Genomic DNA, 24,581 nt, shown 5'->3' with positions numbered 1-24,581 from the left:
CTGTTGTGACCAATGTCGCCTCCCCTCGCATCTCAAATGTGTGAACATTTCAGCTATTTTCCGTGGCTATATTTCTTATTGCGGCTTTAGAAACTATCTACGCTTACTCCACGATGGATAGTGATCATGAACAAGGCCCTTCAAGGAAGAAAATTGCGAAAGAAAGGCTTGAAAAGGGTGGGAATTGGGAGTGTAGCTGGATGGCGTCTGAGTGCTCACTCGCGGCTAATGCGTGGCCCGTCTTCAACTCGTCGGCGGTTGGAGCGTGACCAGGTTTTTTATTTTATATGCTAATGTTCCTCTAGAGAATTCTATTGCGAACCCATTGAGACCAAAATAAAAGACCTAGGACGAAAATTGAGGTGACCAGAGTGAAAATAGTGAAAACATTTTATCGCATTTGCGCGCTCCTGGGTAACTCGTTCGCACTTTCTCTGTTTGCTGCAGGTAATTAGCCGGGCTTTTGGAGTTTATATGCATTTAGTGCTGTAGAGAATTCTATTGCGAACACAATGATACCAAATTTAATCTCGTAGGACGAGAATTAAGGTGACAAAGTTGAAGAGAGTATACACTTTTCAGAATTTACGCATGCTCCCATGACACCCTGGGTCCCATATCGCACAGTTGAGGGGTGGCGTGCGGGGTATGCCAAAGTGTTAGTGAATACAAACAAAATACTGTCACATTGATGGTATGAACCTGTCGATTTTTTCCCCTAGATTTTGTTTCCTACATTTCTCATTTACGAACTTACACAGTAACCTACGAATCTCATCCCTGAGGAGTTTACAAAGCAAGTGGTCCTCTGTATTACCTACAAATTAAATAGCATGCGGTTATAATTAGTTTAACAGAAAGGTAAAACATGTGGAATTCAGCTTTATAATGAATTAGTATTACTGATTTTAATTATGGGAATGGGAACTAAATTCAAAATTCAAAATTCAAATTTTTATTCAGGTAAAAGTACATACACTGATGAAGAGTTACAAACATAATGTTGGATTTATAGATACAGCTAGTACATACAATACCTAAAGCTACTAATACGCATAGCGTTTCGGGCAACTATTGCAAAAGGCAACAACAATGACAAACAGTTAGGCTACTGAGATTTTCTTGGCCCACCAGGAGCAAGGACTTGCCCTCTCAAAAGGATGAGAAAGCCTGTAGGGTATCAAAGATCAACCTACTATCACAAAATTACATGGAATAGGCAAACTATGCCAACCCAAGCAAGCATGCGAAACACAGGTGAAGATACTAAGATGCCAACCTAAAAACTGTAAGGCAAAATAAGGAAAGGTGACAGTGCAAGGCATCATATTGGGTGCCAAGATGGACCACACATACAATAAAACATACAGTGACTACAGCCACTGACATTTTGTGTGTGTATGTGTGAGAGAGAGAGAGAGAGAGGGTGGTCATGCGAAGGTCAGACAGAGAATGTTGTTATTTGTCCAGTGAGAACAAGGATGTACTGTAGGCCCACCGAGTCCTGATTAAGGACTGGGAACAATCAGGACACCCACTGAAGGGACACGGTCACTTCGACCATGCTCACTGCCAACCAACCCCACAATGACCTGACAGTGCGATGTAGGATGCCTAACCCAACAAGTCCAACTTCATATAAGGAAAAAGAAATGACCAGCTAAACCATAGGCCATAGGAAATTACCTGAAAAGTCCCCAAATCTAGGGTCCAGGAGCTGGCAAAAAGAGCTAGATCCCCCCCCCCCCCCCCAACCACCACCACATTAGCAAACTGTGAAAGGGCAGGCATGAATACCAAGTGTAATTACCAAAGTGTAGTTACAGGATGAGAGCTACGCTCGTGGTGTCCCATCTTCCCAGCACTCTTTGTCATATAACGCTTTGAAACTACTGACGGTCTTGGCCTCCACCACATTCTCACCTAACTTGTTCCAACCGTCTACCACTCTGTTTGCGAAAGTGAATTTTCTTATATTTCTTTGGCATCTGTGTTTAGCTAGTGTAAATCTATGACCTCTTGTTCTTAAAGTTCCAGGTCTCAGGAAATCTTCCCTGTCGATTTTATCAATTCCTGTTACTATTTTGTATGTAGTGATCATATCACCTCTTTTTCTTCTGTCATCTAGTTTTGGCTAGAAGACAGAAGAAAAAGAGGTGATATGATCACTACATACAAAATAGTAACAGGAATTGATAAAATCGATAGGGAAGATTTCCTGAGACCTGGAACTTTAACACTTTCCCGGCCCAGGGAGTTGACTGTGTACTATCTGGGAGTGCGTCGTTCGTTTCGGGCGACCGCGTGGCAACACTAAAATGTTTATAATCTTTTCGATCTGCTCACCTTAATATTCCATGTATGTATTTAAATTTGGTATCAATTTGTTCGCAAGAGAATGCGCTAGAGGAATATATATGTAAAATTTCACCAAACCCGACATGAGACCCGCACCAAATAAAAAACTATGGCAATCGTTAGCCGTGAGCGTCAAACCGCGCTGAAATGTTTATCATCTTTCATGTTTGTCAATCCCAGAATTATGCTACGTCGTTAATTTTGGTATCACTGTGACCGCAATAAAATTCCCTTCACGGACATATGCATATATATGTAGAATCATGATCACAGCCCACCCTCAAGAGTGTGGGAAGTGGCTGAAGTGTTACCTCTTACGGCACACCCGACGGCAGATCGGCGAAACACCTTTTGAAAAGTGTATACTCTTTTCACTGTCCTGACCTTAATTTTCGATGTATGTACTTAATTTTTGTACCAATGTGTTTGCAATAGAATGTTCTAGAAGAACATATGTATAAAATGTCACACAAGGACGTGTTTGACCAGCACCATATAAAGAAACTTCGTCAATTACACTCGTCTTGTCAACATTACAATAGTTTTACCACGAAGATACAAGCGAACTCCGTTCTCCCAAATAGGCTATGTGGCTATTAGAGAAAACAAAAATTTAATGGCAAACATGCTTAAATTATCCCCAAGTCGATCGGATAAGAATTGGATTTTATAGAAATTTTTTTTTTTCAAATGCTGCTTGAGAGAATTCAAGAGAAAAATATATGTCCTGCTCAAGTGACATATGGATGCTAAATTTTGCGCAATCTAAAGGCGCTCATTTTGAAACCACTACCAGATTGATCGGATAAAATTTAAATTTTTAACAAATATTTTAATGAGTCACTCTGGGCCGCGTCGTCCGAGAGGAATCGAGAGAAAAATGAGCGACTAGAGATCTTGTCGCTAGTGAGCGAAAGTGTTAAGAACAAGAGGTCATAGATTTAAACTAGCTAAACACAGATGCCAAAGAAATATAAGAAAATTCACTTTCGCAAACAGAGTGGTAGACGGTTGGAACAAGTTAGGTGAGAAGGTGGTGGAGGCCAAGACCGTCAGTAGTTTCAAAGCGTTATATGACAAAGAGTGCTGGGAAGACGGGACACCACGAACGTAGCTCTCATCCTGTAACTACACTTAGGTAATTACTCTTAGGTAATTACACTTGGTATTCATCCAAGTGGAACCAGCCTTCTGCAATGCCTGATTGCAATATCAAGCAGAGGAAGAAGCCAGCTCTAGAAGTTCAACAGTCCGAGAACCTGATCCACCTGAGGACCTACCCTGACCAACAAGTGAGGGCCCCACCAAACCAGACCACCTCCAAAAGGGGACAGTACCCTGAGTAAAAAAACTAAAAAACTGCTGGGTCCATCATTGAAAAAAAGGTCAGCACTCTGCAGGAGGGGGGGGGGGGGGTTTAACAAAGCAAATCCACGCAGACCACAGAAGGCACAGTGAGAAACGATGGAAACCTCCAGAGGAATGATGAATCGTAGTCACCTAGCAGGAGCTGGAACCGAACCAGAAGTAGCCGAGAAGTAGCCGAACAATCTAACTCATACATAGAGGGGAAGGAGGGAAAATTATCCTCCCTGCAACAGACTCTCCATAGTAAGAACCAAAAACCAGAAAGGTTCATTGGCCCCCAAGGGCACTCCTCAAACTTCCCCTCAATCATGGAAGCCTGCCACGAAGGTTCCAGGGCAGAGCCAAAGGCCTCTCTCAACATCTGATACAAGAAGGTGTCCTCTCAAGGAGAGGGCTCAGGGTAAGGGGGTGGTCGTAAAGATGAGCACCCCAAAACCATGGCAGGACTAGAAGACTGAACTGCCTCCACTGCTGATGTGGATAGGAACAATCCTGGAGGAGGCCAAGCTACACCCTAAGCTAAACCCTGATCAGACTCTGAAACCCTCAGATATTTTAGAGCTAGAACCAGGTTGGGAGGATGAGGAAGGGGGTATGGGGTAAGATCAAAAGCTGGGTAAACCACCCATAGGGGAAGGAAGAGGACACCTAAACAACATGGGAGCCAATCTGGGGCATCCAGTCGATCACTAAGCCACGAACACCCAACATGAGCAAACCTAGCTTGTAAAGTGGCAGAAGAGCTTTAAATGAGAAGCAGAATACATTAATGCAGAGACCCAGTGAAAGCATACCTTACTGCTTCCATACCTCTGGATCTGGACCACTTACCCAATAGGCAGCATGGACGAGGCAGATTCATCATTGTCCTTTAGGAAGGATGTTGAACATCCCTAAAACTCGCATACAGTAAGTTCGGATTCGACAGGCAAAGCCATATGAGCCATGTCAGAGACCTGCACGGGATTCCTAGGACCTGAAGGATGGTAAGCAAGCAGAAACCCCAGGCAGTGAGACTGCTTGCCAAAAGAACAGACATCAATTGCAGCCCAAATCACCAGGCTATGAGTGGTGACTGCAGTGAGTGGCGACTATGAATGTAGATAAGCACACAAATCCCAGTGTATCCCAACACAACCAAAGAACACCCCCAGCCAAGGGCTCAGAGGAATAAAAAATTCTTGAGTAGCCCAAGGTGAGGCTCCCACCCCAGTGGTGGTCAGGCCTTTCAGGGCCGAACACTGAAACACACCAGAGAAGGAAAGGGAACTCTGATTGTGCAAGGGAAACATTAGCAGGCACACAGGGAAGAAAACCACAAGTGCATGCAGGCTTGACACACCGAAAGACCCAAGCACACACACAAAAAGTTGGAACCAAGAGAAGCATTGAAGCCTATAATAAGGATATGAACAATTAACAAAGCAAATGGCCTCCACAGGACAACTGAGTTCAAGGAATGCCAGCACTTAGCTGAAAGCAGTGGGGCAGCAATGTAATTTGAGAAACTAGCAGCATACAAAGCTGTACCAGTAAGTATGGCATCAGCAACAGAACTGAGGTGCTGAGGTGACTGAGGGCTGGGGCCGGTTCACCTGGTGGCGCTAATCGGTACTAACGAGTTTTGAGCTAGCTTGAGTAAATCCCTTGTTCGGTGTGAATTGCTTGCAGTGTTGTTTGGCAGTTACAGGTTTCATTTTCTGTAAACCCTCCAGTTGTCTGTAAAGCTTCATTGACTTTCTGGAGGGCTGCTTCTGGTGGGGTGGTGGATTGTCACACACTCCCTGCACCTCTGTGAGCTGACAGATTCTGGCTCTGGTACCCAGTAGGCTCAACAGAACTTCTTTGACCCTTCAGTATGTAGCAATCCCAGCAAGATAGCTTTAGGGAGCCACCGAGGAGATTCCTCCAGAAAATTAGTGAATGAAGATGATGGGTAACAATAACATGGCTGAAGATATGAAGACTAAACCACACACCAGAAGATGAGGAGATGACGATGTTTCTGTCCAACCTGGACCATTATCAAGACCATTATGACAATTGACTTGATAATGGTCCAGGACGGACCGAAACATTATCGTCTCCTCATCTTCTGGTGTGTGGTTTAGTCTTCATTAATGAATGAATAGTTCAGACGTTATAGTATCATCATTCACGGTGTTGAAAGTTTTGATGTGCATTCATTCCTCTCAAGGAGAACAGCAAGAAAAAGAAACAGCATTCATTCATTTAGCAAGCCATTAAAGTTCAGTGACAATTCTCCGAAACTATTTTCAGGGTACAAAACCTGAAATATAAAATGAAATAATCAAGGCAAAAGTGTGTTCATGTCACTCTACCAAGAGAAATAATAACAAGCATTCATGTACCATCCTACCTTGAATGCACAAAACAAGACATTCATTCATTTTGTTAAGACCTGATTAGATATAACTAAGATTTGTGGAATTGATAGCCTAATGGCATTTATCTATATAAATAAAAATGTAAATGTTTGTTCAAAATCACTAATCTCCGAAAGTTCTTCACTGATTGCTTTGAAATTTTCACACGTTCCATTTGCATCCGAGCAGGTTTTTATATACTGTACATACCATGTAGATCTCACATCTGTGACGGGGAAAAACAAGCTTTTTTAGAAAAACTGTTTTTTTCATGTGTTTTTCAGGTGAAGGAAATCTTCGAAACCTCTTTATCGATCACTTTGAAATTTTAACACAACATTGCATTTGAATAGGCACATGTTTTTATATACCTACTATATACATGCCTCACCTGTGACAGGAAAAAGCATGCTTTTCTGAAAAACAGTGCCATTTGTTGGACATAGGAGCAACACATGCTGTAATCTCCGAAAGTTTTTCACCAATTGCTTTGAAATTTTTGCACAACTTCCATTCAAATACGCCTGTGTTTTAATATATCTACTATATAGGGTGCCTGACAGCTGAGTGGACAGTGCTTTGGATTCGTAGTCTGGAGGTTCCGGGTTTGATCCCCGGTGGAGGCGGAGACAAATGGGCAAAATGTTTCTTTCACCCTGATGCCCCTGAGCAGTAAATAGGTACCTGAGAGTTAGACAGCTGCTACGGGCTGCTTCCAGGGGGGTGTGTAACAAAAAGGAGGCCTGGTCAAGGACTGGGCCGCAGGGACGCTAAGCCCCAAAATCATCTCAAGATAACCTGAAGATAATTATATAGGATGCCACACCTGTGACAGGTAAAATCATGTTTGTTTTTTTAAACAGTGCCATCTGTTGCACGTAATAGCAACACACGCTATACTAAATATGTTACGATTCCATTTCAATGTTTCCGACTGCATTGATAAATTTAATTTTAATGTATTTTGATTTAATTATTTTGTATGACATTGCATTAGAATTAAGCAGTGTTGTTTACCATACCAATCATTTCATAAGTATAAGTATAGATGCCACACCTGTGACAGGTAAAAACATTCTTTTTTTAAGAAACAGCGCCATCTGCTGCATGTAAGAGCAACACGCGCTATACTAAATATGTTATGATTCCATTTCAATGTTTCTGATTGCATTGACAAATTGATTTTTCATAGATTTTGATTTATTTTCAATTTAATTTAATTATTTTGTGTGACATTGCATTGGAATTGAGCTGTGTTTTTTACCAGACTGTTCATTTTGTGAGTATAAGTATAGATGCCACACCTATGACAGGTAAAATCATGTTATTTTGAAAAACAGCGCCATCTATTGCACGTAAGAGCAACACACATTATACTAAATATCTTACGATGCCATTTCAAGGTTTCCGATTTCATTGATAAAAGAAATTTTCATAGATTTTTATTTATTTTGATTTTGATTTAATTATTTTGTTTGACATTGCATTGGAATTGAGATGTGCTGTCTACCATACTGTTCATTTCGTGAGCATAGTTTATTTTTGTATTTTTTCATTGTTTTTCCATTTCGTTCTTTTAACTGTTTTTCTTATATTTCATTGATGGGAACATCAGATCATTTGCGAATGTATCGGACAAGGGAGTGGGGAATGGTGGGGAGGACGAGGGCGTGGGGAATGGTGGGGAGGACGAGGGGATGGGAGTGGGGGATGGTGGGAAGGATGAGAGGACAGGGAATGGGGTAATGGTGGGGATGACGAGGGGACGGGGGGGTTGGGGATGGGGGAGACGAGGGGACAGGGGAATGGAGAATGGTGGGGAGGACAAGAGGAGAGAGGAGTGGGGGATGCTGGTGAGGACGAGGGGATGGGGGGGAATGGTAGGGAGAAAAAGGGGATGGGGAAGTGGTAGATGGTGGGGGAGGACGCGGGGACGGTAGAGTGGGAAATGTTTAGGAGGACGAGGGGACGGTGGAGTGGGGAATGTTTAAGAGGACAAGGGGACGGTGGAGTGGGAGATGGTGGGGAGAACAAAGGGGCAGGGAAGGGGGGGAATGGTGGGAAGGAGGAGGGGGATGGGAGAATGGGGAATGGGAGAATGGGGAATGGTTTGGAGGACAAAGGGATGTCCCCTTTTCCTGGTAGAAAAACCAGCGTTGAATGTAATGATAGACAATTTTCTGGGTGAGACCCGGAGGCTCCCCGGAGCTTATCCAGGCTGATATGCCAATGTCAGACTTTGGCATCAGTCATGTGTATGGAGTTCTATGAGCCTACCGGGGACCACGAGCCAGAACCTAGGCCCCTCAGAGAGGCAAGGGGAGCAATGGCCTATAGAAACCCCCATGTGGTTGGAAGCATTCTATTTCTGCCATCGACCGGGCTAGGCACCCAGAAGGGTAAGCACCCCAAAACAAACCCCTATTCTGGTTAAAATTGCTTCCAAAAGCCAAACTAGTGGATAGAACTCTCCAAACAAAAACGAGCAAACTAGTATGACATCACACGTCGCTGATGTCTGTGCAGCTCCCCCCTCCCCGTAAGGGGAAGAGCCCCAGACTCCCCACGCCAGCTATCCACACCCCAGTTCTGAGGCTGGATGTCAAAATACGCGAAAAAAACACTGACCGGAGGGAGGGAGGGATGCCGGGGAGCCTCCGGGTCTCACCCAGAAAATGGGGTTTCATTACATTCAACGCTGGTTTTCTGGGGAAAGCCCCATCGGCTCCCCGGAGCTAACTACCCATAGAGGAAAGAAGAGGGACTTACCCGGGAGGCAGTCGCCGCACACTCCTCAACCAAAGTCGAGACAACTGGCTGCAACCGCTGACCCAAAGCGACACAGGCCCGACTAGGCCCAGGAACTATCACGAAATAATGAGCAGCCAGGACCTTGTTCAACCGCCAAAATCCCCGTGCCCGCACGCAACCCTGTACATATTGCCAAAACCGGCGGCAAGAGCCACAAACTGGCAAACGTCATGGGCACGGGGAGAGACCACATGCTGGCTAGACGAAATGACCCTGTGGACGACCCGGGAGACACGAACTCATGAACTGGGAAGAAGGGAAACCGAATTAACCCAAAGTGCGTCTGGGGACACAGAAGTCGAGGCGCGCAAAGAATGGTGGAGGGCTGCAACCGAGCACAACGCACGATGCACCCCCTGCCCTGACCAACCAAGCATCAACAACCCAAGGACCCCTCTGGAAAGCAGCAGTCTCGTTCATCACCAGAAAAGAAGAGGACAGCTGCAGACGAACAAAACGACCGGAATGACCGAAAGAACAGAATCCGTGTGCCGGAGGAGAGCATGAAGCTCCCTGACCCGACCCCCCCCCCCCAGAGGCTAATGCCAACAGGAAAAAGCCCCCAAGAAACAAACTGGAACTGAAGGGGCCACAATAAACCAAGGAGAAGAAAAAATAGAGAGCACTCTGTCCAATGACCAGGATGGCTCAGGCAGCGCATGAGCAGGCTGGAGGTGAAACGTGCTTGAGACAGCTTGCGAAAATGGCGCAGAAGAAGACATGAACGCCGAACGCAAGCTGAAGTGGCTCCACCAGCACGATACGAGCCAACCCAGTATGCGGCAAAAGGATGACCCCAAACCCCCACAAGAACCACGCCCACAAAACACAGCCATCTAAGAAGGGACAAAAGGAAAAAGGAAAGGACCATCAAAAAACCCCACACTGCCACCAAGAAGAAGCATGCAGGCGGTCCACCATCAACGAAGCCACCTGATCACCAACAGAAGGTGAGAGACTCGAGGCAGAGTCGAACCAGCCCCGCCATGGACCAAATGAGCCAAGGAAGAGGCGGAGCCGCAGGAAGACCCCGGATGTGACCGAGCAAGCAGAACCGGAAACCCAAGCCGGAAAAGGAGGAGATGGAACGTTTGCGGGACAGAAAACTTCCCAACGCCAGCGAGCTCGCCAGGAGACCGGAGACAATGGTCCCGACAGAGACTCTAGAAAAGGGACACAGACTCTGAAAATGCCAACAGGCAGGGAAAGCCAGGAATCAGAAATCCAAACCTGGCAATAGGAGAGCCAAAAGGCACAAACAAAACACACAATGTGTAGGAGAAAAGGAAGCTGAAGAACGAAGAAGGCAGGCAGCAAACGGGAACGAAAGGCACGCCAACAACACAGTCGTTGGTCATGTCCCAACACAAGACCAAACGGAAAAAATGCAAGGTTCACCACCAGACTAGCACCCGAACCAAGATGTACGAGCGAAGATGAGAGAATGGGAATGAAACCGCATGTCACTGGGAGACAGAAGAACCAGAGGAGACAACACCACAAGCAAGACCCCTCAGAGGAATAAGAGGGAAGAGAAAGACCGACCAATGAGCACAAGGGGCACACATGCCAGGGGACACAGGTGGGACAGATGCCCAATGAGCAATAGAAATGACCAAAAAAAAAAGATGATTCCAGTGTCAGAGTAGGAGACAAATGGAACGCATGAGGAAGGGATGTGGTGGAGGCTAACCTCATACACAGCATCAAGTGGAAACACGACAGAGCCCAGTACGCTCAGGAAGCCATACATTAGTCGAACGACAGGCGAGGGGAGAGATAAAAAACCCTGAGCTCTACCCCGCAAACACAACTAGGTGAGCACAACGAAGCAAGCACAGAGGCCATGTATATGGCAGGCGAGCATCAGAGGGGCAGAACTAAAGAGCCAGAGCTCAATCCCAGCAAGCACATGCACTGCAAGGAGGGCAAGGAATGAGTGACCCAGATAAGACCACTGTAACAAAGAACACAAACAAGGAAGGCCCCAGGAGGAAGCACGCAAGGGCCAAACAAAACGCCACAACCAAAACCCCAACATGCATCCTCAGTAACAAAACCACATCAAAATGTCACCTCATAACAACATCCTGACACAGTCACATTTACCTCATCACATTCACCACCACCATGTTACCTCGTAACCTGGTGGAGGTGGAGCCCCGGGACTGACTCAAGCATGGGCTGGATATGCATATGCATGGGACGGGATGGGTATAATTAGGAGCTGCCTCTTATGGGCTAATATGCCCCCAGCAAGCACCTGTGTTCTGATGTCCCCACATTCGTACCCCAAAACCAAGAACCAACGCCTGGCGGAAAGAGACGCCAGACCGCAGAAACTCACCTGCAGAACATAGGCACGTATGTGTCATGACACAACATAGCCAAGAAGATGCTGGGAGCTGGGGGAAGAAGGCCAAAGCAGCACAGGCAGGAGAAGAGCAGGGTAGAGGCGAAGGTGGCATCCCACACTTATAACACAGGGAAAACCCCGGCGTCCACTCCATAGCTGCAAACCAGAACACCCCAGCAGCCACGGGGCACAGACTGGAGAACGGAGAAGAGCCAGAGGCGAAGCACTAGAGAGAAAACCAGCATCAGCACTAGTGCACACCGCCCATAACCAAAACAAACTCCCATGGCGCATGCGCAGGACACTGTGTCCGAACCACACAACACGCTCGGCGGGAAGGCGCCAACTAGGACTACTTTACAAGAAAAGTAACCAAACAGACTGAGACCCGAGTGATTTGCCTAGGAGAAGAAACAGCCCAGCTCATGGGAATAGGAGTCAAAAAGTAGTAAGCAGCAACATACATAGCCGGCTTATTCATAGAAGACAACGAACCCAATCGGCAACTCAACTGGGCTACAAGTAGCCCAATCTGGCATCCCGGACTAGGAGCATGCAAAGAAAACGAGCAGTGCCAAGACAGAGCACGGAGAGAAGATACAATAACAATAGAACGAGACAGGACCGAAAATCCAGAATAAGCACAAAAGAGGACCAACAAGCCTTAGAAAGGACCGGAGGGAAGCCACACCGAAAGACGACAGACGTTCCAATAATATGGGAAGTAGCAAAAACCTTCCCGAACCTTCGAGAATACACAGAAGCAAGCACAAGTCACGATGGCACAAAGGCACAGTCGCGCCCAAGACCAAAAGTCATGCAGAACCCCAAGAAGAAGGGAACATGATGGAAAAGTCCCATCTCAAGAAAAAGGGGGAATAACGGAGAAGAAGAGAAGAGCACCCACCGACAGGACGGAACCAACCAACTCAAGGGACAAGGAACCGAGCCCGGAGAGGGGCTGACGCCCAACAACTCTTACGGAGAGGTGAGGAAAAACCCCACTCCCCGTAACCGCAAGCCCCGCCTAGAGGGTAGAAAACCCCCCCTCGGGGTCTAATGGGGGCCTTAGGGCCCCCCAAGTCAACCCCTCCCCAGCCCAGGGAACGCACTCGGCAGGCCCCGGGGCTGAGCCGTCCCCTGCAAAGCCCCGGCCTCACAAGAAATAACCGGGGCAGCCGTGAAAATACTAAGGAAGGGAGCCCACTGGCAGACTCGTACAACACGGCTGAAGGAACAGGCTCGAATGCGCCCGTCGCTCCCCGGAAGAGGAATTCCCCGAGATCGTCCGAGTCTCAAAACCAACGAATCCCCGCCCCGACCCCGAACCCACAGACGGTAAGGATCCAGAAGCAGGTAGGAAGGGAAGACCAGACTAGACAACAACAGGGGGAAAGACAAGGGAGCGTGGAAGGAACCGAAACAACCAACACCCCCAAAACCCAACACCAACCAAAATGGGGCAGCCTCAGGGCTTCCGGGGAGCAAACAACTGAGGGCATTGCCACCATCGAAGCTCAACGTGCAACTGCCTGTGCTGCCTGCACCTGCATAGTCAGCATAAGACTGGGTAACCGAGTCACAACAAGCAACAAAACTCGCAGGACTCCGGGCCGAAGGTGTCACCGACCCCACAGGCAGCAGACGGAGGCAAAGACAGAGAGAGAGTCACCCGGAGACAAGGGAACAAAGCAACCCTCAAACTCGCTGGAAGCAAGGAGGGGATCCAGGGTCACATCCATCGGACCTGAGCGCCCCCAGGGGTTTCCCAGGGTCCTGATCGTTTACTATAATAGGACTCACGTTCAGGTAATCCCAAGCAGGGTACTGCTAATAGGCACCCAAGTCTACCAAACAACCTTCTAAGAACTGAACCCTCGGGACGTGTACACACACGTCCCACGGGGACCTAGCAGGGGGAACCACCGGAGGAAGGAAGAATACTCAGTACACAGGGGACACAGGGGGGCAAGAACGAAGGCAAACCCCCCACCAGGTAGACAAACAAAAAGAAAAAAGAAAACCCCTGCAAGAGGACAGTGTACCCAGGCGGAACAGAGTCAGCTGCCATGATTGGTGAAAACAAGCTGCGCAGTACCCTGCACCCCACCAGTGCAAACTGCCCCTTACCCTAAGGCGAACAAGGAAGACAGAACACCAGAGCGCACAAAGGGCGGGTGAAAACCAAGCAATAAATAGCCTAGCAAGGGCAGAACCCAAGGAACTTGTGGAAGGTGGCCCCAAGCCCCAAGGGCAGTACTTACAGGGCACCTAGGGAAGGAAACCCATCTAGCACATGCAGCCAGAGTATTGGAGAATCACCCCTGGCTCACACACCACCTAGAAGACAGGCACCACACTCTAGGTACAGTACTGAAACAACCACCAGAGCCAAAGCACACGACCTCAGCCTCTAGTACCAGCTGAAGAACTGGGGTGTGGATAGCCGGCGTGGGGGGTCTGGGGCTCCCCCTTTCCCCTCCCGGGGAGGGGGGAGCTGCACAGACAACGACGCAGCGACGTGTGACATCATACTAGTTTGCTCATTTTTGTTTGGGGAGTTCTATCCACTAGTTCGGCTTTTGGTAGCAATTTTAACCAGAATAGGGGTTTGTTTTGGGATGCTTACCTTTCTGGGTGCCTGACCTGGTCGATGGCAGACACAGAATGCTTCCAATTACACGGGGGTTTCCATAGGCCATTGCTTCCCTTGTCTCTGAGGGGGGGGCCAGGTTCTGCCTCGTGGTCCCCGGCAGGCCCATAGAACTCCATACACATGACTTATGCCAAAGTCTGACATTAGCATATCAGCCTGTATAAGCTCTGGGGAGCCAATGGGGCTTCCCCCAGAAAAATGTGTTGCAGCATTTAGCAACTTGAAAATATCTTGGAGGCGTAAATCACGTTCAAAGGAGGCTGAGGAAAAACTTTTTTCACTAGCATAAAAGCATGACATTTTGGGAAGAATCTTAGATAAAAAAAAAGTTAAAAATGTATAATACAGTATTTAAATATTTCTGAAGCTCCTCATGAAAGGCTATGATGATTTTTTCTGAATAACTGCTCTCTGAGATAAAATTCTACTATCTCAATAGAAACAATGTATGTGTGTAGTGAGGCAAGGCAATATTATCATACCAGCACCACAAGAAATCTTTTAAACTATCCTGTGGTGTTTCTATGGTACTATACTATAAATGAATGGCAGAGCACTGGAGAATAAAATCCAGCTTAAGGAACTTCTAAATGACATGAATCACAAACACTCAAAGCCTTTCAAGCTCTCTTTGGTACTAAAATGGACTACTAAGGAGTCCTTGAGCTAACAATCTGTTGTTCTACACAGCCATCATTATCCATTCTTCACTGACCTTATGCTCAAGATACTGAACATCAACAGGTGGTTTGGTGAATGAGTTGCAACTGTTAATTTGGGTTTGGCTTGTTACTGTGTTTTTTGGGGGTCTACATTCAAATCTTTTCTTCCTGATAAAAAATACTACAAGTAAATTTTGTAGGAGGCATGTTCTGATTAAGGCATTATTTATGGACCTGGTGGTACATCATTAAAACATTACCACCATACAGCATTAAAGATTTTAAACAAGCCATTGACTTCTTGTCTGAGTATTTTTCGATCTTCATATTATGGGACCTCTCATACCAATGTATACATATTTCAGATGATTCGCATAGTGATTAAACAGTCAACAAGAGGTTATATGTCTGTGCACATTTTCAGAAATATATATCCTGTAAAGCTTTTTTGTTTCAAGATCAGAGCCTGAGGGTTCTGGAGGGCCAATTATACCTCTGCTGCTCAATACCTGCTTCAAGCAAAGGCTTCAAGCTCAACAAGTCACAATATAGGACATAAAACAGCAGACGCTTTTTCACCCATGGGGTTATAAACTCATGGAACTGCCAACCCACTGAAGCTCTAAATGCTGAAACACTGCTTCAATTCAATATCCAGCTGCATGAAATCATCTGGATAAATGGGTAAGGGGGGGTCCTTTGATAAGCCACCAGCTTCCTGTCCTCGTTGAAGCAACTAGTGAGATAGTGGCCTTCAGGTAAATTAAGGTAAACAATTGCCTCCCTGTCATCAGTGTTGTTCCTGGCAGACTGTCCTCTCGCCAGCTGTTACTTTCATGAGTGCCTGTGGGTGCCAGCACTTTGGATTGCCAGTATCTTGAATTACTTTTTTCTGCAACCACTCTGAGACACAGGCAAGTGTTATTTTCTTTTTTCACAGTTTGGTCAGTTAGTTTTTTCTGTGTGCATTCCTTATCTCGGTAAGAAGCTGAGTGAGATAACTCAGAAAAAAAAGTCACATGAAAAGTCTTCCTTTTCTTTCTGAAAAGAGTCCTGAACTCTTTTTCTGAGCAAGAATATCATTGCAGCAGACAATCTGTGAGGCTGCTTTCCTGGGAAACTATGTTGTAGACATAGTGATGCCACCTGGAGACAACCAGTTGGCTGAGCAGGTCAACTGTTTGTTAGTTAGAATGCTACTTGGCAGTCTTTAAATTTATTTGAATCATGCTGTTTAAAAGTTAGTCAAGCTGGATGGCATTTTCCAATGCACCCTAATACTATTATGACCCTACAGGGAGAGCTTAAAAAGTTGCCTGTAGCAGTGGTACCAAAATGCTACCTTGCTTGACTGCATGTTACAGCTCACAATGGCAGAGTTGTAACTTGCCTTACTGACCAACTGAGTGACTCAGAAAGACATTCTACATATAAACTCCTGTAAATAATGTTGAAGATATTTTAAGCCATACTTATGATGACATAAATAAATGACATGAAAACACACAAGTAAAAGGTATTTATCATTTGGCAAGGGAAATTTATTATTATACAATTCAAAACTACTATTCTATTGTATTATATTTAATTTTATTGCTAAGCAGGCCAACACTGCACTAATAAAATGAATTACAAAAAAAGCAACAACACAAACTAATTGCAGAGCTTTGCATCTGTTTTAGAATAAAGTTCACTAACCAACTGGCATTTACAACTTTGTTTATCCTTTTCTCCTTTAAGGGCACATGGTTTCAACACCATTCACCCTTCTGTCTTCACAGGACACATGCAAATAACTATTCACCCTTTTGTTTTCATGGGACACTCAGTTACAATAATAAGAAGTATCAATTAAACACTAAGGATTCTTAAAAGGATGACAGTTTTGTTATTGGAGGAAAAGTATTCATGATGGTGTGTACTTTAATTTCCAATATTTAAGTCAAATTTAAAAGCAAATATAAAAACTATAGCATGTGCAATACACTTTTCCAAACATAATATTATATGCATAATAACACCATATCACTTTTATAAGATCTTGGTCAAACTTACAAGAAAATAGTTACTTAGTCTATAGAAATTCAAAAGACAGAAACTAAAATTAAAACTGTTGCCACAAGAAAAGACCACCACATTTCTACCATGCATCACAGGCAACTGTTGAGAAGGTCATTTACCCGTGTCCTTTCGTTAAGCCGGCGATCAAAGCGTGGCGTTTGTCCTCCGATGAGAGCGAAGTAACACTCCTAGGAGCATGCATAACAATATTTGTTAGTGTAAAGTGTGTGACTGTTAATACTGTATTACTGTGTTATTAAATTGGAATCCTACACTTATTCTATATGAAAATTGTTAGGTGACCCAAAGTGACATGACCTAATTTGTTACATGACCTAAAAGTAAATACAGTACTCAGCATTTTAAATAAATAGTAATTATCTTAGACTGTTCCAAGTGACCCATGCAGAAGTTCCACAACCATTCGTTGCTACCTTCTAGTATATCAACTGATCCATGCAAGAATATTACAAAAAACATTTGTCCTTATATGAGCTATCAACAAAGCTCCACCACCTGCATCCTCACTACAAACAAAGGCAAAGTAGCCATAAAAAGTCTTGAAATGTAGAATAGAAAAAACAAAAAGTAAGCAAAAGTCCTGCTGTCGATCAAGGGCAGGGATGAGCATCAGAGAAAGGTTAACAAGATTGGAGGGATGAGAACCAAGGTTGAAATGGCCCCTTTTAACTGAATTTACCGGATGGTCACCACCTCTAGTGGTCTTTATAAGGACAAGAAGCTGGCAGTTTGTTAAAGGTCCCCCATTATTCTCAAGGATTTTTTCCAGCTTAAGTTTAACGTGAAGGAACAGGAAGTCAACTCTAAGGTCTTTATTACTCTTTGGGTGAAAAAAACCCAGCGTTGAATGTAATGAAACGCCATTTTCTGGGTGAGCCCCAGAGGCTCCCTGGAGCTTATCGGGCTAATGTACAGTATGTTATATTAGACCGGGACATTAGCTAAGGAGTTCAGACCTACCAGGGACCAGTGCCAGAACCTGGTCCCTTCAGAGAGGTTTCAGGGAGCAATGGCCCTGGAAAACCCCTTTGTGGTTGGGATTTTCCTTATCTGCCATCGACCGGGGTTAGGCACCCAGAAAGGTAACCATAACAAAACAAACCCCACATGGTAAAAAACTAAAACATAAAACTGAATAGAGAGGCAGAAACTCCCTACAATCCCATGGAAACAAGCAAACAAGCAAACATCACACTTTACTGCCGTGCCAATCGTCCACGCAGCCCTCCCCACCCTAAGAAGGGGAGGAGGGAGCCCCAGATCTCACCACCCCGGCTGCCTAGCATCAGTTCGGAAGCTAAGCTTCAAACAACGCAAAAAAACTGCCGACCGGTGGGAGGGAGGGTTGCCAGGGAGCCTCCAGGGCTCACCTAGAAAAAGGCGTTTCATTACGTTCAACGCTGGTTTTCTGTGGGGAGCCCTTACGGCTCCCTGGAGCTTCATACCCAAAGAGAAGGAAAAGAAAAGGCTGACCCGGGAGGCGGCCGCCACAAACTCCGCAACGCGAAGCCGAGACAACAGGCTGCAACCTGCAACCCAAGGCAACAAGAACGCATAGGAGCAGACACACACAGCTTTTGTCAGCACAGATGGAGGAAGTTACACAGGGAATAGAACAGTGCAAGAAAGATATGCAACTCACTTATGCACAAGTGGCCAAGGAGAAGGAAAAAATAGAAGAAGCAGTAAAGGAAGTCAAACACTGCAGCAACCAAGATAAAACAAACATTAGGCTAGAAGTGAGGAAAGAATTGGCATCTAACCCGAAGTTGGTGCAAAACACAGTTGATCGGAGTAAGTCCCTGATCATTTTTGGCTGCAAAGAAAAGGCGATAACATCTAGGTCTGAAAGAGCTGTAGAAGAAGCTAAAGTAGTAGATAAAATTGTTGGCCTCGTGGAAGGTCTTACAAACAGAGAGAATGTGTGCGACTACAGGAGAATAGGCAGGTACGTAAAAGGGAAAGATCGACCTTTGAGGATCACCCTAAACGGTGCCAAACAGATGGAAGAAGTACTAAGGAATGCTAGAAAATTGCAAAGGGATGAGGATGGGAAAGGGTGGTCGTTAAGACGAGATCTTTCAAAAGAAGATAGAGAGAAGCTGAAACTGAACCTCGCCGAGGCAAAACATTTAAATGAGAGCAGGAATGAAGAAGAAATAAATTCTTTTTTCTACAAAGTGATAGGGGTAGGCAAACCAGTAAAGTGGTACATAAAGGCAAACCAACAAAATCAATAGAGAGAGGGGGAGTGAAGAATAAGGAGAGGGGGAACAAGTTCCTGAAGATTGCATACACCAACATAGATGGAGTGAGATCGAAGATACTGGAGTTAAGTGATGTAATACAGCTGCAGACACCAGACATTGTTGCACTCACGGAGACAAAACTTGAAGATGTAATTTTAAATGAGGTCATATTCCCAAGGGGCTACTCAATTTGGAGACGGGACAGAAAAATTAGGAAAGGCGGTGGCGTTGCTGTGCTGGTAAAAGAACACCTAAAGGTGAAGGAAATAAGGACTGCCAATCCAAAAGAAGTTGACATAATAGCACTAGAGATCTGCTATGAGGATGATAAACTAATGATGATAAATGCATATAGTCCACCGCCAAGCAGCACATGGTCAAAGGAGGAGCTAGATAGTAAACGTGAAGGTCTTATAACAATAATGAGAGAGATTATAGCGAGAGCGGATAACGATAGATCACGACTGTTGATAGTCGGTGACTTCAACTTGAAATCCATAGACTGGGAAGCATATGAAGCTAAAACAGAAGATTTTTGGACCTGTAAATTTGTAGACCTCATCCTGGAAACATTCTTGTATCAACATGTTAAACAAGCTACGAGGATGAGGGAAGGGGACGTTCCCTCCATGCTAGATTTGATATTTACCAGGAAGGAGGAAGAGATATTTGACATTCAGTACCTTCCTCCCTTGGGTAAAAGTGACCATGTCTTTTTGGGAATAAAGTATGCAATGCGTTATAAGCTGGAAGAAAATAAGGAGGTTGAAGCAGTTGAAAAACCAGACTTCAGGAGAGGACATTATGGTGACCTTAGAAATTTTTTTAGTGAGTATAATTGGACAGACTTGATGCTAGGCAAGGAAGTGAATGAGATGTATGGCAAGCTTTGTGAAATATATGATAAAGGCACAAAAAAATTTATACCAAAACAGAGATGCAGAACTAGGAAACAGGATTGGTTCAATAGAAATTGCGAGAGGGCTAGAGACCGAAAGACACAAAAATGGAATCAATACAGGAAGAGGCCGAACCCCCAAACATACCAGCGATACAAAGATGCGAGAAACAACTACACGGCAGTGAGGAGAGAGGCAGAAAGAAATTTTGAAAAAGGGATTGCGGACAAATGTAAAACAGAACCAGGTCTATTCTATAAATTCATAAACAACAAATTGCAGGTAAAGGATAATATTCAGAGGTTGAAAATGGGAAATAGATTCACGGAAGATGAAAAGGAAATGTGTGAAACACTAAACGAAAAGTTCCAAAGTGTGTTTGTACAAAATGAAATCTTTAGGGAACCAGATACAATAAGAATTCCAGAGAACAACATAGAACACATAGAGGTGTCTAGAGACGAAGTGGAAAAAATGCTCAAGGAGCTCGGTAAGAACAAAGCAGCTGGCCCAGATGGCGTTTCACCATGGGTTCTGAGAGAATGTGCATCTGAGCTCAGCATTCCACTTCACCTGATCTTTCAGGCATCCCTGTGTACAGGAATCGTAGCAGACGGGTGGAAACAGGCTAACATAGTTCCAATCTACAAAAGTGGCAGCAGGGAAGACCCCCTCAATTATAGACCTGTATCATTGACAAGTGTAATAGTGAAAGTATTGGAAAAACTAATCAAAACTAAATGGGTAGAACACCTAGAGAGAAATGATATAATATCAGACAGACAGTATGGTTTTCGATCTGGAAGATCCTGTGTATCGAATTTACTCAGTTTCTATGATCGAGCCACAGAGATATTACAGGAAAGAGATGGTTGGGTTGACTGCATCTATCTGGACCTAAAAAAGGCTTTCGACAGAGTTCCACATAAGAGGTTGTTCTGGAAACTGGAAAATATTGGAGGGGTGACAGGTAAGCTTCTATCATGGATGAAAAATTTTCTGACTGATAGAAAAATGAGGGCAGTAATCAGAGGCAATGTATCAGAATGGAGAAATGTCACAAGTGGAGTACCACAGGGTTCAGTTCTTGCACCAGTGATGTTTATTGTGTACATAAATGATCTACCAGTTGGTATACAGAATTATATGAACATGTTTGCTGATGATGCTAAGATAATAGGAAGGATAAGAAATTTAGATGACTGTCATGCCCTTCAAGAAGACCTGGACAAAATAAGTATATGGAGCACCACTTGGCAAATGGAATTTAATGTTAATAAATGTCATGTTATGGAATGTGGAATAGGAGAACATAGACCCCACACAGCCTATATATTATGTGAGAAATCTTTAAAGAATTCTGATAAAGAAAGAGATCTAGGAGTGGTTCTAGATAGAAAACTATCACCTGAGGACCACATAAAGAATATTGTGCAAGGAGCCTATGCTATGCTTTCTAACTTCAGAATTGCATTTAAATACATGGATGGCGATATACTAAAGAAATTGTTCATGACTTTTGTTAGGCCAAAGCTAGAATATGCAGCTGTTGTGTGGTGCCCATATCTTAAGAAGCACATCAACAAACTGGAAAAGGTGCAAAGACATGCTACTAAGTGGCTCCCAGAACTGAAGGGCAAGAGCTACGAGGAGAGGTTAGAAGCATTAAATATGCCAAAACTAGAAGACAGAAGAAAAAGAGGTGATATGATCACTACATACAAAATAGTTACAGGAATTGATAAAATCGACAGGGAAGACTTCCTGAGACCTGGAATTTCAAGAACAAGAGGCCATAGATTTAAACTAGCTAAACACAGATGCCGAAGAAATATAAGAAAATTCACCTTCGCAAATAGAGTGGTAGACGGTTGGAACAAGTTAAGTGAGAAGGTGGTGGAGGCCAAGACCGTCAGTAGTTTCAAAGCGTTATATGACAAAGAGTGCTGGGAAGACGGGACACCACGAGCGTAGCTCTCATCCTGTAACTACACTTAGGTAATTACACTTAGGTAATTACACACATAAAGAACGGGCAGCCAGGAACCTGTGCGACCCTCAAATCCTCGTGCCCGAAATGAGCCCTAGACGTCACCAACACAGCATAGAAAGCTGCAAACGTCTGAACAACACGGGCGCAAGGATAGACCGCAGGCTGGAAGACTTAAAAACTCTGCAGAGGACATGAGAGATCCGAGCCCTGAAACAGGGAATGAGGGGAACCAGATCAACCCAAAGCGCATCACCAGACATGGTACGCAGGTAACGGCAAAGAGGCGCAACCGGACAACACAGGACACACCCCCGGCCGAACCAATCAAGCATCAATAACCCAAGGACCCCTCCGGAAAACAGCCGTCTTGACCATCGCCAGAAGGATGAAGAAAGGCTGCAAACGTACAAACCTACCATCAGTACCAAAGAACAGAAACCTCTGCACTGGAAGATCCGGAAGCTCCCCGACCTGACCTGCAGAGGCCCATGCCAACAAAATATGGCCTATGAAAACCAAACTTGAACTGCAGGGGCTATCAAAACTGAGAAGATAAGAGGGGCACCCTGATCAAGGAGCAGGACGGCTCAGGCGGTGCATGAGCATGCTGGAGGTGAAACAAAACACGAGAAAGCGTACAGAACGGGGCAGATGTGACGTCCACCCCGGACGCAATCCGGAGCGGCTCTGCCAGCGCCGCACAAAACGAGGCGACAGTAAGAAACATCAAATAACTGTAGTCCTGAAAACCAAAGAAAGGACAAGACAACCTGATGCGAAAAAGAAGACAACCTACGCAGAGCAAGAAAAAGGTGCATAGAAACACCAGGAACATCATACTGTCGTCGCGACGAAGCTCACAGGTGGGACACCATCAACGAAGCCACCTGATCATCATAGAGACGGTGATACCCGCGTCGAAACACCAAATGCGAAAAGCCGAGGAGAAGGCCGAACCAGTCACGTACAGGACCAGTCCGACCTGCCGAAAGAGGCGAGCTGCAGGAAAACGCCCCGGGTTCGGACACCTATCAAGCAGCGCCTGAAAATAAAGCTGGGCCAGCCACCAAGGAACCATGAGGACTACTCCCCTTGGGAATGGAATCCAACCGAGCCAGACCCCGAAGCAACAGCAGGACCGGGAGAAGAGGAACAGGTACCCCCACCTCGACCAGTCCTGCCGAAAGGCATCAACCATGAACACCTCACAGGCGGGTAAGGGTGCCACATCGAATGGGCAACGCCTAGACCACACTGACGCAAAGATGTCCATGGCCAGGAGTCCACATGTCCAGCAGAGCCAACGAAACGGGTCGGCGACGACTGACCAATCCATGAACTGAGACAGGCTGTCCGCCAGGATGCAGGATACACCCCGGATATGAACCTCACGGTTAGCTAAACCCGGAGAATCCAGCAAAAGAGCCACTTGAAGGGAGCAACCCCAAATGTCAAACACCTAAGAGAAACCCTGTGGTTCCGGCAAAGAACCGCCAGAGAACAGTCCGAATGAAGCTGGATGGTTGAGCACCGAGTGACCAGAACCCTCCAAAGTGCAAACTAGACAGCCACGAACTCCCGAACCGTGCTGTGAGCCCGACGGATGGACAGACCCCACCATCCCCGGCTGACCTGGTAAGCACTCGTCACAAAGCCCAACTGAGAGATGACCTGTTCATGAACACATCGTGCGAAGGCTCGAGGAGGTGCCAAGGCAAGGAACCCCGAAAACCCCAAAGAGGAAGCTGGTGACGCAGCACCAACACAAGATCCCTGGAGGACGAACCCAAAGATTGCAAGAGGGGCGGAAAGGGAGTATCCGAAGGAACCAAACAGATGCCGAAGCCAAACCCGACCCTGCAGGCAGACCAGCACGTCGAAGTTCAGACTCCCGCACAACCGCTCGAGCAACCGCCGAGCAACCCGGAGCCCCCCTCATAAACAGCCAAAGGCAGGACCACAGCCGCAGCAACACTTCTGGAGGGAAAGACAAGGAGCGGTCCAAGAGCCCTAAACAAAACCCAGCCAGGTCCGAACCCGGGACGGAAACAGATGGAACAGCCTCCAGATCATCAGGAAACTGAATCCGGCGATCTGGAAAGAACCACACCCCTGGCAAGCAGACAAGTGGATCGACTAGGAGTCTACACCAGCCAGTCGTCGAGGTAGGCCAGACAACGAATCGCAGGCAGACTCAGACAGGGCACCAAGATCCGGTAAAGATGCGTAAATACACCAAGTGCCAATTACAAACTAGGGAAGGCAACAAAAGCGGCAAGCCTGAAGCCCCACTACCAACTGTGCCAGTTCCGGAAACCTGGAGAGGAACATGCCAAGAAGTGATCTGGAGGTCCAGAGCCACCATCCAGGCACCTGGCCTCAACAGAAACCGGACCAGAGACAACAGTCCTCCGATGAGGGCATAGAATCCAGGGCGCAGTCTGAACAAGTCCAGAATAACCGTAGATCTGCCAGACTCGTGTCTGCATAGAGCAGACAGGAACCCCTGAAAGGATGGGGCGGATCGACCACGTCCAACGCACCCACTAAGATGACACGATGAAAGAAAAAGTATATATATAAATACACACACACTAAGGTGTATGCACATGCACCTACACATATGTGCACACACACACACACAGTCAGTACTGGATCCATCAGTACAGCAGATCCATCAGTACGGGATCTAGTATTCACCAGGAAAGAAGAGGAGGTATTTGACATCCAGTACCTTCCTCCCTTGGGAAAGAGTGATCA

At 45.7% G+C, this 24,581-nt stretch overlaps 1 protein-coding gene across 3 annotated transcripts in view; it reads right to left on the bottom strand.

Annotated features, from left to right (window-relative positions):
- The window catches only part of LOC123758709 (protein FAM135A), a 429,327-nt gene that overhangs the window by 218,273 nt on the left and 186,473 nt on the right, over positions 1–24,581 (bottom strand). For all 3 annotated transcript variants that reach the window (XM_069328828.1, XM_045743283.2, XM_069328829.1), the window contains one exon: positions 16,779–16,847. In XM_069328828.1, the coding sequence (XP_069184929.1) occupies positions 16,779–16,847 (69 nt within the window). The remainder of the gene's footprint in view (positions 1–16,778; positions 16,848–24,581) is intronic.

The sequence above is a fragment of the Procambarus clarkii genome, chromosome 22 (genome assembly GCF_040958095.1).
Source record: "Procambarus clarkii isolate CNS0578487 chromosome 22, FALCON_Pclarkii_2.0, whole genome shotgun sequence".
Taxonomy (NCBI): Eukaryota; Metazoa; Arthropoda; class Malacostraca; order Decapoda; family Cambaridae; genus Procambarus; species Procambarus clarkii.
The sequence above is the reverse complement of the archived record's forward strand: the minus strand, read 5'-3'. Positions and strand labels throughout refer to the sequence as shown.